Genomic DNA, 16476 nt, shown 5'->3' with positions numbered 1-16476 from the left:
TCTGTATGAATCCCTGTCAGGATAACACATAAAAAACAAAATACTGCAACCATGTTCAACGAAAACACTATTACTCGGTGCATAAAAGAAGTCTCAGATGTGCCGGAAATTAATGCTGAAACATAAGATGACCACTGAAAGGAATAATTTTAACTCATGTTCAGCAAGAAATTAAGGCTAAACCAAAAGTAAATTTTCTTACAAAATAATTTGGAAGAAGATTCAAGGGTGGAAGGGGAGGATGGCGTCCAGGGCATGCAAGTAGATACACTAGAAGGAAGGATGTTGCTGAAAATGGATTAATTTGGAGAACTGTGGATGGAGAAAAAAATTCAATATTTGGGGTGATCCTTTGGTTGCTAAGATAAATATACAAATAGATCTCAAACAACAAGCCAGCAACTGAAACAAATAATTCCTAGATGGATGGTGCCACTACAGCTGAGTCGGATGGCGTCCGCCTCCGATGGGCCGCCTGCTGGCGATGCCCGGCCGTCCACTGGTGATGCCCGGTCGCCTGATGCGCGTCTCCGGAGGTGTGCGCCGGAGTCACCCCCGGATGCGCCGTCTCCGCGCCTAAATGCGCCGTCGCGTTCGGCGCAACCGGATCTTGGAGGATCCATCGACGCGGCGGTGTCTGGGGAGAAGGAGCAGGCGCAGGGAGGAAGGCCACTCGCGGTGCAGTGGCGCGTTCGCTTCACCGATCCGGATCTTGATTCCGGATGGATCGAAGGACGCCTCTCGTTTTCTGAAGTATCTCGTTGGGTGGCGTTGCGGGATATGGACAACGACATCCTTGCCGGAGAGTACCTACCGGCCAATGATATAATCGAGGTAGGTTCTCGAATTCGTCTTGATTCGTATGATGTGGTTGTCGACTGTTGTATGCAGATTGCTCAAGAGAAGGCGGTGGATCTCGTCGATCTGACGACGAACACGCCACAGGATCATCGCGTGAGGCGACCGCGTGAGGCGACCGCGGTGACTCGGGTGGTCGCGGCGAGCCGGCCGCCGATGCCGGCAGATCCCTCTGCGAGGCGAGTAGGGGGCAGGTTCTGGGCCCTGGCGGATTCGGACGACGACGACGACGACGACGGGGGCTCCGCCAGCAGATCGCCGGCTGACTACTCGCCGTCGCCCTCCGATGTGATCTACAAGGCTTTCAACCCCGGCTACTCAGAGGAGGAGGTCGCTGCGCTGGTCGATGAGATCGTGTCGGCCGATGATCCGGCAAGGTTCGGGCTGAGTGCGGCGGATAGGGTGGAGGTGGTTCGCCGGATCGTTCACCGGAGGACGGCGGCGACGGCGGTTCGGCCTTGGAAGGGGCCATTGCCTAAGGTATGCCTCCCGCCCTTAACTTTGTCCGATTTCATTCCGCAAGATGCTTGGACTAGAGTGATTTGTAAGAAGAAGAAGAGGAAGGGGAGATCGGACCTTCCTGCGCCGGCGCCGGTGAGCCGTACGCCGGCTGGGATCCGGGCGGCTAGGGTTGGTCGTTTGAATTTGCTTTTGGGCTATGATGAGTGGGCCGGCTGTGGACCTTTGCTTGGGCATGAGGCCCAACATGGGGGAGCGGACGAGGGGCAATCTCGAGTGGTCTCGACTGGGCAAGTGGCCCACGAGAACCTGGATGTGGCTCCTCTCTCGTCCGAGCCGTGCAGTACTGGCGACGAGCATGATCGTGTGCGCTGGGTCGGGGATGATCCGAACCTCGCTGGGCCTGCGACTGCGTTTGGGCCACTGTCTACTGGGTATGAGGCCCGGTTAGACGTGGAAACTAGCGCTACTACGGGAGGGGGTGCATGCACGCATCGTCCTATCTCAGTTTCGCCGTCGCTGTGTCCTAGGGTTCGTCGTTCGCCGCGTCGTCGTTCCACAGGATCGGGCCGGGCGCGCCGCATTCCCCCCCTTGGGTCGATGGCGGGGCCTGGCGGAGCTCCGCCTCCCGGGAAGAAGCCGCCTCCCTCTGGGGCGGGGCGGGCTGCGGGAGTGCCGCCACCGGGGACTGGCTCTGGTCGGGCCGCGGCGCCGCCGGGATCGGGCGTTGGCCGTGGACTGCAGATGCCCGCTGCTACTGCTCGTGGTGGTGCGTCTTTTCCTCCCGCCGCGACGGTGCGGGTGGCTTTCGGGGGCCCTGTTGGGAGGCCGCCGGCTCCAGCAGTGCTGCCTGGCGGGAGAGGTGGTCTGGGCGGCCCCGCAGCTGGTGTTCGGCCGCCTGTTCTGGGGGGGTGCGGCCGTGGCTCTTGGCCGGGGGGCTGTGCCTCCTAGGCCTCCTCCGCCCTCGGGTCCGGTGCAAATACCGCCCCCGGCTGTGTAGAGTACGGCGGCTGTGCCTGCGGCGGGCCGGGGAGCTGCGCCACCTAGGCCCCCAGCTCCTCCTCCGCATCTCGTTGCTCAACTGCCTGGGTCTACGGTTGCACCCCGAGGTCAATGGGGAGATGACGGATATGATGCTTACGGGACGAGCCAGCACCGTGGTTCTTCATCAACAGGTGGTGGCCGTGGCTATGCCTGGCAGAGTGATGGATCTACCGAGAGGCCTTTCTTGGGTCCTTCAGGAGGCTTCGTCGAGGGGCCCTCGGATCCGGGACATCGCCAGCGACAAGGGTTCCGTGGCTATCGGGGTGGTCGAGGAGGCAGAGGGGCCCGTTACCGTCCACGTCCTCCACCACCTCCAGTTGTGGTCGACCAGACGACAGCTGACGAGTCTGCCGAGGGCCCTCTCTTGCCTGGCCATGCTATGGAGGTCGTGATGGCTCTTGCCTCTGTGCAGGTTCCTGAGAACGAGGTTATGACCGATGTTTCTGCGGAGTTGTCTGATAGATCTGAGGCTGAGAGGGCTTCCAAGTGGGCGCGTAGGAAGGAAAAGATGCTTTGTTACCGGTGCGGTGACAAGGGTCACTTCATCGCGGAGTGTGTGGCTATGTTATGTGATACCTGTGGTAAGCTGGCACACGAGTCTGGGGAGTGTCCGATGCTGCGTGATCAGGCACCGTCGCTCATGATGTATGGAGTATACTGTGCTGAGTTAACTTTTTTTGAATCTCCAAATGAGCGAGAAGCTGCTGACGAGTCCACGAGTATGACCACGGGGATAGTCAAGGTTACCAGAGGAGAGGTGGCTGAGACACAGATCGTGCAGAGACTCCGGGAGTTGGCTCCTGGGAGTTCCAGTGGGACCTTGTTAGTATGGCTGATAGGATGTTCAGGGTTGAGTTTCCTTCTGTTGAGGATTTGCAGAGGCTGTTGAGCTTTGGGATGTGTAAGGTGCCGGGAACGGATGGTATCCTTGAGTTTCAGGAGTGGAAGCTTGTGGAGCCACAGGGCACGCCGCTTACTCAGGTGTGGTTGCGTTTCTCCGGGGCTCCTTCTAGGCCGCTGCAGGATGCTCGGGTGGTGGCCAGTATGGGCATTTTGGTAGGGAAGCCTAAGCGTGTGGACATGGAGTTTACCCGAGCTCATGGGATTGCTCGGGTCTTGGTTAGTATTTTGAACATTGAGTATGTTCCGGATGTGGTTAAGTGGGCTTATCAAGGCAGAGTCTATGATTTGGCTATTGAGTTTGAGGATGAGAGCCTTCTGGGTGCGCCGGCTCATGATTCTGATATGGATATGCATGAGAGTGATGGCGGAGCAGGAGTTCGGGAGTCGTCGGTCGAGGACCCTGGACGAAAGTTGTCCAAGGGGCCGGGGCCCGAGCCGGCGTCGACCGGGGATGGAGCAGTCTCACCTTCTGTGGTCCCTTCGACGACTATGAGATTTGGGTCTTTTGAGCCTCACTCTGCACCACCGAGGCTCTGGAGTGATCGAGTTGAGTCTGAGGAGGCGTTTGAGCGCGAGTTACCGGCTTTGGGTTTGGAGGATGATGTGGACACGATTCCTGGGGATCGGCCGGTGGCCACTCCCCTTCGTGCCCAGCAGACGACACCTTATCTGGAGGTGCCGCAGCTTGTTGTACCTGTTCTGTCGGGGAGTGACCTGGGGCAGGCGGCCTCGGTTTGCTCTCCTTCTGCTGAGGAAGGCGACTTGGGGCAGGTGGCTTCCGAGTTTTCCTCCTCGCCGGGAGGGGGTCTGGGGCAGGTGGCCTCGGATATCTCCCCCCCGTCGCGTCTACCGGTCGGTTGATGCCGGCTTCGCCTGCAGGAGGCGGCTCGGGGCAGGTGGCCTCGGAGCCTCCTTCTTCTCCGGTGCCTGTGCGGGTAGCTTTTCCGATGCTGGGTGGGGAGCGAGGGCAGGTGGCCCTTGGTCGGTCTCCACCCACCCAGCCCCGAGTATCGCCAGATGGGCCGCGCCACGCGTCGACTGTGTGTGCTTTGCCTATATCGGGTGAGTCCGTACAGGTGGATCGGCCTGCTGGTTGGGGAGCGGCAGGAGGCCGTACGCCGGCCGCGATCTCTCGGGAGGAGGTTATCGCTTTTGGAGGGATTCAAGATCCGGTGTCTGAGGGGCGCCGGATGAGTGGATGACTCCAAAGCCAGCCTGACGTGGACGATATTCAGCAGCGGTGCGCCATGAGGGCGGCCAAGCTTCGTGACGTCGAGGTCACTACTGGTATGTCGGTCAATATATCTAATTCCATTTTTCATTTTTTAAATGATGATATTGTTAAGAATGCAAATCAATTAGGTGTTTCGTTGGGTAGTAATGACATTGAAATTTCTAATTCTGTTAATGATCTTTTAGACCTAGAGGCTGAGCGGGCCTTAGAGATGATCCGTAATATTGCGGCTGTCAAACCTATGAGTGATTCTGAGGTTGATGCGCTCGGGGTGAGGGTGTTAGATAACTTTTGTGCGGATCTTATGCAACCTACTACTGATGAGGATGTTCAGGCCGAGTCTACCGAGATAGTGTTGGCTAGCCCGTCTGAGACTGGTTGTGAGGACCAGTTGCAGAATCAAACGATCCCCAAGCGCAAGTGGAAACGGAAGGTCTACCCGGCTTCCGCAGTGCGTAGGAGTGCTAGGATACGTACGGCAAAAAAATTCCATGATGAAATATGAAAGGAATATTCTGGAATAGCAGAGGTCTAAAGGACTTGGCTAAAAGAAGGTTTCTTGCAGAGGCGTCTGTCGAGCATTGTTTAGATTTCATAGCTCTATCGGAGACGGGTAGAGATAACTTCGCACCTCAATTTCTAAATACTCTTTCGGGAGGTACAGATTTCGATTGGCATTGCTTGCCACCGAGAGGGAGGTCGGGTGGAATCCTTCTCGGAGTTAGGTGTGATGCGCTTGAGGTTCGCGGTGTGGTGATGGGAGACTTTGTTGTCAAGTTTAGGGTGCGGTCGAAGGTTGATGGGTTTAATTGGGCTCTTGTCGCGGTGTATGGTGCTGCACAACCCGAGCTCAAGCCTGAGTTCTTGGCTGATCTTGTTCGGATTTGTGGCTCCGAGAAGTTGGCCATCCTGGTGGGGGGTGATTTCAATATTATAAGACGGCGTGAGGATAAGAACAATGATAATTTTGATGGACGATGGTCGTTCATGTTTAACACTATCATTGAAAGTCTGGACCTGAGAGAAATTGAGCTATCGGGTAGAAAGTTTACCTGGGCGAACACGATGCCAAATCCGACGTATGAGAAGTTGGACCGAGTGTTGGCTAGCGTTGATTGGGAACAGAAGTTTCCCCTGGTGACTGTCCAGGCCTTGTCCCGTGGCATCTCTGACCATACGCCTTTACTTGTCAACTCTGGTGAACCCACGCACCTGGGGAACAAAAATGTGTTCTCCTTTGAGATGGCTTGGTTTGAAAGAGATGGCTTCCTGGATCTTGTGGCCAGAGAGTGGGCTAAGGATTCAGGAGGGAGGACCGCGCTTCAGCGCTGGCAAAATAAGATTAGGCATTTGAGAAGTTTCTTACGTGGGTGGGCTAAGCATCTGAGCGGGATTTATAAGGCCGAAAAGGAAAAGCTCCTTGTCCTTATACATTCTCTGGATGTAAAAGCGGAAACCACGATACTGCTGGTTGCGGAGTTTCATGCCAAGCTAGAGGCGGAATTGCGGCTCAAAGAACTTCTTAGAGAAGAAGAGTTGAAGTGGGCGTTGCGGGCCAAGGTCCGGCGTGTTGTCTAGGGGGACGCGAACACACAATTCTTTCACATGATTGCTAATGGTAAGCATCGAAAGAAGAGGATCTTTCAGCTTGAGCAAGATGAGGGTACGATTGTAGGATAGGATAACCTAAAATTGTACATAACCGAATACTATAAGCAGCTGTTTGGCCCTCTAGAAGAGAACTGTGTGTCTCTGGATGAGTCAAGGGTTGGGGATATTCCTCAGCTTACTTCGGTGGAGAATGATATTCTGCCGGCTCCTTTCTCGGAGAATGAGGTGCTCGAGGCAATCTCGCAAATGAAGAATAACAAGGCGCCGGGACTTGATGGTTTCCCAGTGGAGTTTTATAAGAAGTGCTGGCATATCATTAAAGGGGACTTGTTGCCCATGTTTAATGACTTGTTTGCTGGGAAGCTTCATCTATTTCAGCTAAATTTTGGAACGGTTACCCTTCTTCCTAAGAAAACAGAGGCTGTGAGGATTGAGCAATTCAGGCCAATCTGTCTTCTTAATGTCAGTTTCAAAATTTTCACTAAGGTCGGAACCAATAGACTCACACAGATTGCGCATTCTGTTGTGCAGCCTACCCAATCTGCTTTCATGCCAGACAGGAATATCCTTGAGGGTGTAGTGGTCCTTCATGAAACGCTCCATGAAATCCACACGAAAAAACTAGATGGGGTTGTTTCCAAAGTGGATTTCGAAAAAGCGTACGACAAAGTCAAATGGCCATTTCTTCAGCAGGCCTTGCACATGAAGGGTTTTGATGAGGCTTGGCGACGCCAGGTAGAATCCTTTACGCAAAAAGGGAGTGTTGGAATTAAAGTAAATGATGATATTGGGCACTATTTCCAGACACATAAAGGTCTGCGGCAAGGAGATCCAATGTCCCTTGTTTTGTTCAACATTGTGGTTGACATGTTGGCAATCCTAATTGGTCGAGCAAAGGAGGCCGGTCAGGTGGGAGGCTTGGTGCCCAACCTAGTTGATGGGGGGGTGTCCATCTTACAGTACGGTGATGATACTATCATCTTCATGGAGCATGACCTGGCAAAAGCGAGAAATATGAAGCTGGTGCTTTGCTTATTTGAACAATTGTCTGGGTTAAAGATTAACTTTCATAAAAGCGAATTGTTCTGTTTTGGTAGAGCCAAGGAGGAACAGGAGGCTTATAGGCATTTGTTCGGATGTGAATTAGGAGCTTTACTTTTCACTTACTTAGGTATACCTATTCACCATCGTAAGCTTACAAACCGAGAGTGGAAATGCGTTGAGGATCGGTTTGAAAAGAAACTAAGTTGCTGGAAGGGCAAACTTATGTCGTATGGAGGCCGGTTAATTCTTATTAATTCAGTACTCACGAGTATGCCGATGTTCCTATTATCTTTCTTTGAGGTTCCAGTTGGGGTTAGGAAACGACTGGACTTCTACCGATCAAGATTTTTTTGGCAGAGTGATGAACTTAAGAGAAAGTATAGACTCGCCAAGTGGGATGTTATTTGTAGACCTAAGGACCAAGGGGGGTTGGGTATCGAAAATCTTGAGGTCAAGAACAGATGCTTGCTTAGTAAGTGGCTGCATAAGCTTTCGGGTCCGGTTGATGCAACTTGGGCGCAGATTCTTCGTAACAAGTATCTGCAGTCCAAAACTTTGTCACAGGTGACAGTGAGACCAACTGATTCACCATTTTGGAAGGGGCTTATGAGAGTCAAGGTAACCTTCTTTAATAGAACAAAGTTTATTGTCGGTGATGGAAATGGCACACGGTTCTGGGAGGACACCTGGCTGGGTGATACACCTTTAGCAATACAGTACCCAACCTTGTATCGAATTGTCCAGCGACGTGATGCGCTAGTTGCAATGGTTATGCAGTCCGCTCCCCTTAATATTCAGTTTCGGCGGGTGCTTGTTGGTGAGAGATGGGAAGCTTGGCTCCATCTGGTGCGTAGACTGATGGAAGTTCAGCTAGCGCAACAGCCCGATCAGCTAAGTTGGAAGCTTACTAGGAACGGAAAATTTACTGTCAAGTCGATGTACACCGATGTCATCAATTCCACGGTCATTCCTAGTACCAGACATGTTTGGAAAGTAAAAGTGCCTTTGAAAATCAAAGTGTTTATGTGGTTTGTCCATAAACAGGTAATCTTAACAAAAGACAACTTGGTCAAGCGCAATTGGACTGGATCTACTAGGTGTAGCTTCTGTGACCAGGACGAGACCATTAAGCATCTCTTCCTTGATTGTCCTTTGGCGAGAATTTTGTGGCGCACTGTGCAAATTGCTTTTAACATTACTCCTCCGAGTACGGTCGGGTCGTTATTTGGAACGTGGCTGGATGGGATAGAGTCCGAAACAGCTAGACATATTCGTGTAGGATTGTATGCGTTGTTATGGGCAGTTTGGAACTGCAGAAATGATTTGGTCTTTAACAGAATAACTACTATTCATTTTTGCAGGTTTTATTCCGTACTACGACGTTGATCCGTATGTGGTCCTTACTCACTCCGACGGAGGCCAGGGAGCATTTGGTTACTGGATCTGTCCGGTGGGAGATGGTAGCGCGGGATATCTTCAACCGGTTTGGTTGGCGGTCATGTAATAGGATAGGCTATTAGTGCTCCTATCTTTTCTTTTACCAGCCGGTTGTGGCCATTGTGGTTTATCTTGGTTTAGCTGCGATGCTCTTGGTGAGCTCACCTTTATGTTGTTGAAGACTTAACGACTTTGTTGAACCTATTGTTATTTATTGAGGTGGCTGTATGCATCTTTCTGATGCAGAGGCCGGGGAGTTCCCCCTTTTCGAAAAAAAACTAAAACAAATAATTATACAAGTTGCACGAATGTATCTAGACCGACTCTAACATTATGTAGACCCTAGTGCGAAAGGTACAACGGGCCTAACGTATGTGATTGTATGATACACATGATTATTACAAGATACATGTACTCAACCATAAACAACTATTAAATGAGTACAACATGGTGAAGTGCCTTTGGGGGCACATGCCCCCCTACACCTTTTGTCATGGCCTAGGTCCGGCCCTGAATCTATCCAAACAAAATCTGATCCTACGGAGATAGCCTTTTAATTAGATTTATGCAAGAACCTTCGTATGTACAAGAGCACAAGGGTCGACAATGTTATCAGACATGCTTAACTTGTTGGGAAAACGCATTTTGGAAAAGGTCTCTAGTCTGGACACTGAGACACCAGGCATCCAAGTTGGTATAGCAACCGCAACAAAAAGCAGAGTACCCATAATGTAGTCATAAGTGTGGGTGACAATTGATACAAGCTCTCGTATAGGATATCATTCACTTTTGGCCTCAATCCTAAGCAATCTGTACACTGATGGATGATAATCGGTCAAAATCATGAAAATGATGATATCATTGCATAACTGATAAAGGTACCATTAAATCATGATACTTACAAGGAGTAGGCTCCAAAGAGTTGGTACAAGTGCAAGATAACAATTGATGAAATCCATTATGGAAAATTTGCACAGCCATGAGATAACCATCAAGGCATGATTGATAAACACTGACAATTTCGTAAGCCTGAACATAAGCGGGTGATCGCGTAAACGATGGCTAACCCAATTCACAAGCTGCAACAACTATTTGCCCAAATGCCAGTATATTCAAAAGAAGATCAGTATAATAAGAAACCTTATTATCTAGAACACAATGAGTTTTCGAGATAAAATGTACCTTGACAAAACCAATGACGATAGTAACCACGGCCCACAAAAACAAAAGATAGATTTGCAAAAAAACATTCGTCATATTCTTAAGTGTCATATACAAGTGCACATTGATATACAAAGAAGCATAAAGAGAGAAATGCTTCAAGAATTCTAGAACTCGGCACCGAGTGACATAGATGTGCATTCTCAACAATCCGACATTTCAAATTTGAGTGTACATAGCTTTAGTTTTATTTTTCCAAGTCACCAATTTTAATCTCGTCAATCACCTGCTCCTCTTCTTATACATATTTATACTAAAATTTATACTTACCATACTACCATGTTAAGGATTAAAGTTTTTCTTTATTTATTTGGCATACTTAAAAACATAACAAAGTTAAATATTAATTATAGTATTTATTATATATTTGTACTTTGTAACAAAAAATATTTTTAAATTAGTTTTTTATACTTGTGTAAAGTATATATTAGATATCTCTGAAACATATGCTTTAACAAATATCATACAAGCGGTTGTACTCTTTGATTAGGAAAGCATATCCGTAGAAACTTATAGAGTACAAATTTAACCATATGTGAGGGATTGCTTCAGATATTTCTCATTTGTGGAACACCCACGTACAAATTTAATCATATATTTTCTAAAACCATATGTTTTCAGATGTACTATTCCTTTTAAAACAGATTTAATGGGTGTACATCAGTACACCTATGTACTCATCTAGCTCCGACCATGTATATTGAGCACTCATGATTGATATATCTATTTTGCATCATGTTTTCTTACTGTTATTCATAGTATTTTTAGTCTTTATTTCACTTTACGAGGCAATTCTAATGCCTTTTCTTTCTTAATTTGCAAGATAATGTGAAGAGGGAGATTGTCAGCAGCTGAAATTCTGGACCTAAAAGAGCTACAATAGAGATAGCAATTCTTCGGAGCTCCGAATGGCCTAAAACTTCAGATTTTTTATTGAATATATGAAAAAAATATTGGAATGAAGATCTACTGAAGGGGGGCAACTTGTGACACCCCTGATTCAATCGTACACTAATCATATACGCAAATGTGTACGATCAACATCAGTGACTCACGGGAAGATATCACAACACAACTTTATAAATAAAATAAGTCATACAAGCATCATATTACAAGCCAGGGGCCTCGAGGGCTCGAATACAAGAGCTCGATCATAGACGAGTCAGCGAAAGCAACAATATCTGAGTACAGACATAAGTTAAACAAGTTTGCCTTAAGAAGGCTAGCACAAACTGGGATACATATCGAAAGAGGCGCATGCCTCTTGCCTGGGATCCTCCTAAACTACTCCTGGTCATCGTCAGTGGCCTGCACGTAGTAGTAGACACCTCCAGTGTAGTAGGAGTCGTCGTCGACGGTGGCATCTGGATCCTGGGCTCCAACGTCTGGTCGCAACAACCGGGTATAGATAGGGGGGAAAAGGGGGAGCAAAGCAACCGTGAGTACTCATCCAAAGTACTCGCAAGCAAGGAGCTATACTACATATGTATGCATTGGTATCAAATGGAAAAGGGGTAGCATATGTGGACTGAACTACAGAATGCCGGAATAAGAGGGGGATAGCTAGTCCTATCGAAGACTACGGTTCTGGAAACCTCCATCTTGCAGCATGTAGAAGAGAGTAGATAGTAAGTTCACCAAGTATCATCGCATAGCATACTCCTACCCGGTGATCCTCCCCTCGTCGCCCTATGAGAGAGCAATCACCGGTTGTATCTGGCACATGGAAGGCTGTGTTTTATTAAGTATCCGGTTCTAGTTGTCATAAGGTCAGGGTACAACTCTGGGTCGTCGTTTTACCGAGGGACACGGCTATTCGAATAGATAAACTTCCCTGCAGGGATGCACCACATTTCCCAACACGCTCGATCCCGTTTGTCCTGACACACTTACTTGGGTCATGCCCGGCCTCGAAAGATCAACACGTTGCAGCCCTACCTAGGCACAACAGAGAGGTCAGCACGCCTGTCTAAATCCTATGGCGCAGGGGTCTGGGCCCATCGCCCATTGCACACCTGCACATTGCGAACGCGGCCCGCGAGCAGACCTAGCTTCCCTTATACAAGAGCAGGCGTTCCAGTCCAACCTGCCGCGTGCCGCTCAGTCGCTGACATCAAGAAGGCTTCGGCTGATACCACGACGTCGAGTGCCCATAACTGTTCCCGCGTAGTTGGTTAGTGCGTATAGGCCAATGGTCAGACGCAGATCAAATACCCAGATCTCGTTAAGCGTGTTATTTTAAAATAACCATGGACGCCGACCAGGACCAGGCCCACCTCTCTCCAAGGTGGTCTCAACCTGCCCTGTCGCTCCGCCACAAAGATCCACTCAGAGGCCCGTCGGGACAAACGTCCTTTCGGACCCAATCCGTGAATCACGCGCGGTTACTCTACAAGCCGACCCGACTTTAGCCACCACAAGTATCATATAATATGTATATAAGTATATACCCATGATCACCTCCCGAGTGATCACGATCCAATAGTATATCATGGCAGATGGACAAGAATGTAGGGCCACTGATGGTAAACTAGCATCCTATACTAAGCATTTATGATTGCATGTAAGGTATCAATAACTGGAGCAACAATGACAGGCTATGCATCATGATAGGATTAACGGAAAGAGTAACATGCTACACTACTCTAATACAAGCAGTAGAGATAAGAATAGGCGATATCTGGTGATCAGGGGGGCTTGCCTGGTTACTCTGGCAAGTAGGGGTCGTCAACAATGTAGTCGACCGGGGTACTAGCAGTGGTGTCAGTCTCGTAGTCTACCTGAGAGAAGAGGGGAAGAAACAATGAATACAATGCAAAAAGATGCATAACGATGCATGACATGACAAGTAGCGGTGCTAGGTCTGCCCTAACGCAGTAGGAGGTGACACCGGCGAAGGGGGAAAACAACCGGGAAAGTATCCCCGGTGTTTTGCGTTTTTGGACAGATGAATTGGAGGGGGAAAGTTGCGTGTTCGCTATGCTAGGGATGTGCGGCGGACGAACGGGCTGCATATCCGGATTCGTCTCATCGTTCTGAGCAAATTTCATGTACAAAGTTTTTCCATCCGAGCCACAGTTTATTTTATATTAATTTTAAAAGATTTAAATCATATTTAGTATTTACTTAATTATTTTAATTCAAAATTATCCAGAACAGGGCATGCTGACATCAGCACGATGTCAGCATGACGTCAGCAGTCAACAGGGGTGTTGACTGGTTAACTGATGTGTGGGTCCCGTTCGTCATTGACTAGACTAACTAATCATGATTAATTAATTTAATTAGTTGTTTAGTTTAATTAATCAAAAATAATAATTATTTTTATTTTTATAAAACGTTCTGGGGTGGGCCCCGGCTGTCATTGGGCCAGGGGCCCTAATGGGTGAACGGGCGTGCGGGCACGGGCAAGGCCCGAACGGGCGGAGCGGGCAAGGCCGGCGGGGCGCGGCAGGGTGGTTCGCCGGAATGGGGCGGCGCCGGCGATGTTGGGCAATGGGGGGGGGCTGCGGCTTAGGCAATAGCTGTCGCAGTAGCGGCGGGTGATGCGAAGGCGGGCAGGCACGATGGCCGCTGTGGTCGTGCACGCACGGGGGAGGAAAGTGGGGCGAGCGCGGGCAGGAGAGCATGCCGACGCGGCAGCGCAGTGGGGGCAGAGGCGGGAGGCGAAGCGCGCGAGGGGGCTAGCCGCAGCAGCGGCATAACAACAGCAGGCGGGAGGCGCGGGCCATGGCGGCCGCGGGGTGTGCGCGGGGCGGAGGTCAGGGGCGCGCGGCGTTCGGGCGAGGCTCGTGCGCGCGGGCGGGCAGCGAGCGCGGTGTGGGGGCTGGCACGGTAGTGCACGTGCGTGCGGCGAGGGGCACGGCGAGCTGGGCGACGCTGGGCAGCAGCAGCAGTGGGGGCGATGCGGGGCATGGTGAGCGCGAGGGCAGTGGGGGGATGGAGGCCAGCGGACGCGAGAAGTGTGTGCCGTGCGCGAGCAGATGGCAGAGGAGGCTCGCGGGCGAGCGGCGCCAGAGGAGCAGCCACAGGGGGCGTGGCCGCGGGGACGCGGCTGTGCGCGCGGGCGAGCGCGGGGACGCGGGGCAGCAGGAGGGGGCGCGGTGGCCGCCGGGGAGGGGAGAGAGAGGAGGGGCGTGGGCTCATGTCGGGTGCAGGGATCGGGGCAACGGGACGCATGGAGGAGATGGAGACGACGTGACGAAGAGGAGGTAGGCCGGCGATGGCGTCCGGCAAGGTAGCTCCGGCGTCGAGCGGCGTTCCGAGCGGCGGTTGCCGGCCGATGGGCGTCGGGATCGATCCCAATCCAGATCGGATCGGGAGGGGGAGAGAGCGAGTGGGGGGGGGGGGAGTGGAGCAGTTGGGCTAGGGTTTTGGGTGTCATGGGGGTGTTATGGAGTAGTGGGGGGCACTGGCCGGTTTGGGGCCGGCCTGGCTAGCAGCTGGGCCGACTGGCCCAGTGGGGGGAGTTCTCTCTTTTATTTTATTTTTCTGTTTTTATTCTTTTTCTTTTATTTATTTTATTCTCTGTTTTATTTCAATTTAAATTATTTAGGCATTTTATAAAGATGTGTTTATTACACCATATTTACATATGCAAAATATGGCACCTCCCGAACATTTTTGTTTTAACTTTTGAAAAGTTTGGTGTTTGGCATTTATTTAAACTTTTGAATTTGAAAAGTTTTGATCCAATGCGAGATTAGCAACAGTAACCGGAGTGACGTGTCATCATTAGCAGAGTTTTACTATAACTGAATTATCCGGGCGTTAAAAAACTCCTCCACTATAAAAAAATCTTGTCCCGAGATTTAGGAGGTAGAAGGAAACAGTGCGGGGTATTCATCACGCAGGCGATCCTTGCGTTCCCAAGTGGCATCATCTTCAGAGTGATGCAACCACTAGACCTTGAGGAATTTGATCGCCTTCCGACGTGTGCGGCATTCAGCTTGGTCGAGAATGCGGACCGGATGCTCTTTATAGGAGAGGTCCTCTTGCAATTCGAGCACTTCATGATCCACTGCCCGGATTGGTCCTTGAAGCAACGGTGGAGCTGTGACACGTGGAACACATCGTGAACCTAAGAAAGGTTGGACGGAAGCTCCAATTGATATGCCACTTTTCCACGCCTTTCGAGAATAGTGAAGGGACCGATATAGCGAGGAGCTAGCTTGCCCTTAATCCCGAAGCGGTGAGCACCCTTCATTGGTGTAACTCGAAGATAAGCCTTTTCGCCAGGTTGATAGACCATGTCTTTGTGATGACGGTCATACTGACTTTTCTGATGTGACTGAGCAGTCTTGAGATTCTCGTGAATAACGCGGACTTGTTCTTCGGCCTGTTGGATAATATCCGGACCGAAGAGTGGACGTTCCCTAGTTTGTGACCAGTTCAGAGGGGTTCGACACTTTCGTCCACATAACACTTCGAAGGGGGCCATCTTTAGACTAGCTTGATAGCTATTATTATAAGAGAACTTGGCATACGAAAGAGATTCCTTCCATTTCTTGCCGAAGGAAATTACACAAGCTCGAAGCATGTCTTCAAGAACTTGGTTGACACGTTCAACTTGACCTTGCGACTGAGGATGAAACGCAGTACTGAACGACAGATGAGTTCCCATAGCTTCTTGGAAACTTGCCCAGAATCTTGAAGTGAACACGCTGCCACGGTCTGAACTGATAACCAGTGGAATACCGTGAAGTGAAACAATTCTGGACATGTAGAGAGTTGCAAGCTGGCTAGCAGTGATTGTTTCTTTGACCGCCAGAAAATGTGCAACTTTATAAAGCCACTCAATGACGACAAGAATAGCATCATTACCTTTCTGCGATTTGGGAAACCCACTGACGAAGTCCATTTCAACATGATCCCATTTCCATTCAGGAATAGTGATAGGTTGTAGAGTTCCAGCAGGCCTTTGATGTTCAGCTTTGATACGACGGCAAACGTCACACTCAGCAACATATCGAGCAATGTCTTGCTTCATATTAGACCACCAGAATCTCTGACGGATGTCTTGGTACATCTTTGTACTACCAGGATGGATAGATAGAGGCGTATCATTAGCTTCTTTCATAACCTCCTGTGTCATATCATGGTTTTCCTCTAAACATGGCACCACTAGGCGGCCCTTGAAGTACAAGATGCCATCATCAGCAATAGTGAAGAACGAGGGCCTTCCTTTAGCGAGGTAGCGCTTAATCTTGTGGGCTTGAGAGTCATAATTCTGTAGCGTTTTGATGCTTTCCACGAGATTAGGTTTAGCAACCAGGGTATTGAGAGAACCCTGGGTAACTACGTGGGGGTTCATCTTGCGGCACTCGGGGGAAGGAGGAGTGAGTGCACCCGGAGGAACTATATGGAGGTTCAGCTTTCTGAATTCTTCAACAAGCGAGGGCTGAACCTTGTGAACCTGGAGGTGGTTGCAGTAGGACTTGTGGCTCAAGGCATCAGCCATTACATTAGCCTTGCCTAGGGTATAGGATATACCCATGTCAAAGTCTGCAACAGTCTCCATCCATCTCTGCTGACGGAGGTTCAGGTCTGGCTGAGTAAACAGATACTTCAGACTTTGGTGGTCGGTGAAGATCTTGCAATGATTACCGAGAAGGTAATGTCGCCACTGCTTCAGTGCATGAATGACATCAGCAAGCTCGAGGTCA

At 50.0% G+C, this 16476-nt stretch overlaps 1 protein-coding gene and 1 pseudogene across 1 annotated transcript; both read left to right on the top strand.

Moving 5' to 3' along the window:
* Positions 1-450: 450 nt before the first annotated feature.
* On the top strand, positions 451-2317 carry LOC147971660 (uncharacterized). Its single transcript, XM_087524061.1, has 2 exons — positions 451-1459; positions 1848-2317. Exons 1-2 carry the CDS (start codon positions 451-453, stop codon positions 2315-2317), a joined length of 1479 nt encoding a protein of 492 aa, XP_087380187.1.
* Positions 2318-2326: 9 nt separating this feature from the next.
* On the top strand, positions 2327-5003 carry LOC147971659 (uncharacterized; annotated as a pseudogene).
* The last annotated feature ends 11473 nt before the right edge of the window (positions 5004-16476 follow it).

The sequence above is a fragment of the Triticum urartu genome, chromosome 5A (genome assembly GCF_056163025.1).
Source record: "Triticum urartu cultivar PI428250 chromosome 5A, HENAU_Tu73, whole genome shotgun sequence".
NCBI lineage: Eukaryota > Viridiplantae > Streptophyta > Magnoliopsida > Poales > Poaceae > Triticum > Triticum urartu.
Note: the sequence above shows the minus strand (reverse complement) of the source record. Positions and strands in the feature narration are given on the sequence as shown.

Bases quoted from the DNA above. Each gene is read 5' to 3' on its own strand.
- LOC147971660 (XM_087524061.1), top strand. From the start codon at position 451: ATGGCGTCCGCCTCCGATGGGCCGCCTGCTGGCGATGCCCGGCCGTCC. The intron at 1,460-1,847 runs GTACGCCGGCTG...GCTGTGTCCTAG, and splicing joins TGCGCCGGCGCCGGTGAGCC to GGTTCGTCGTTCGCCGCGTC.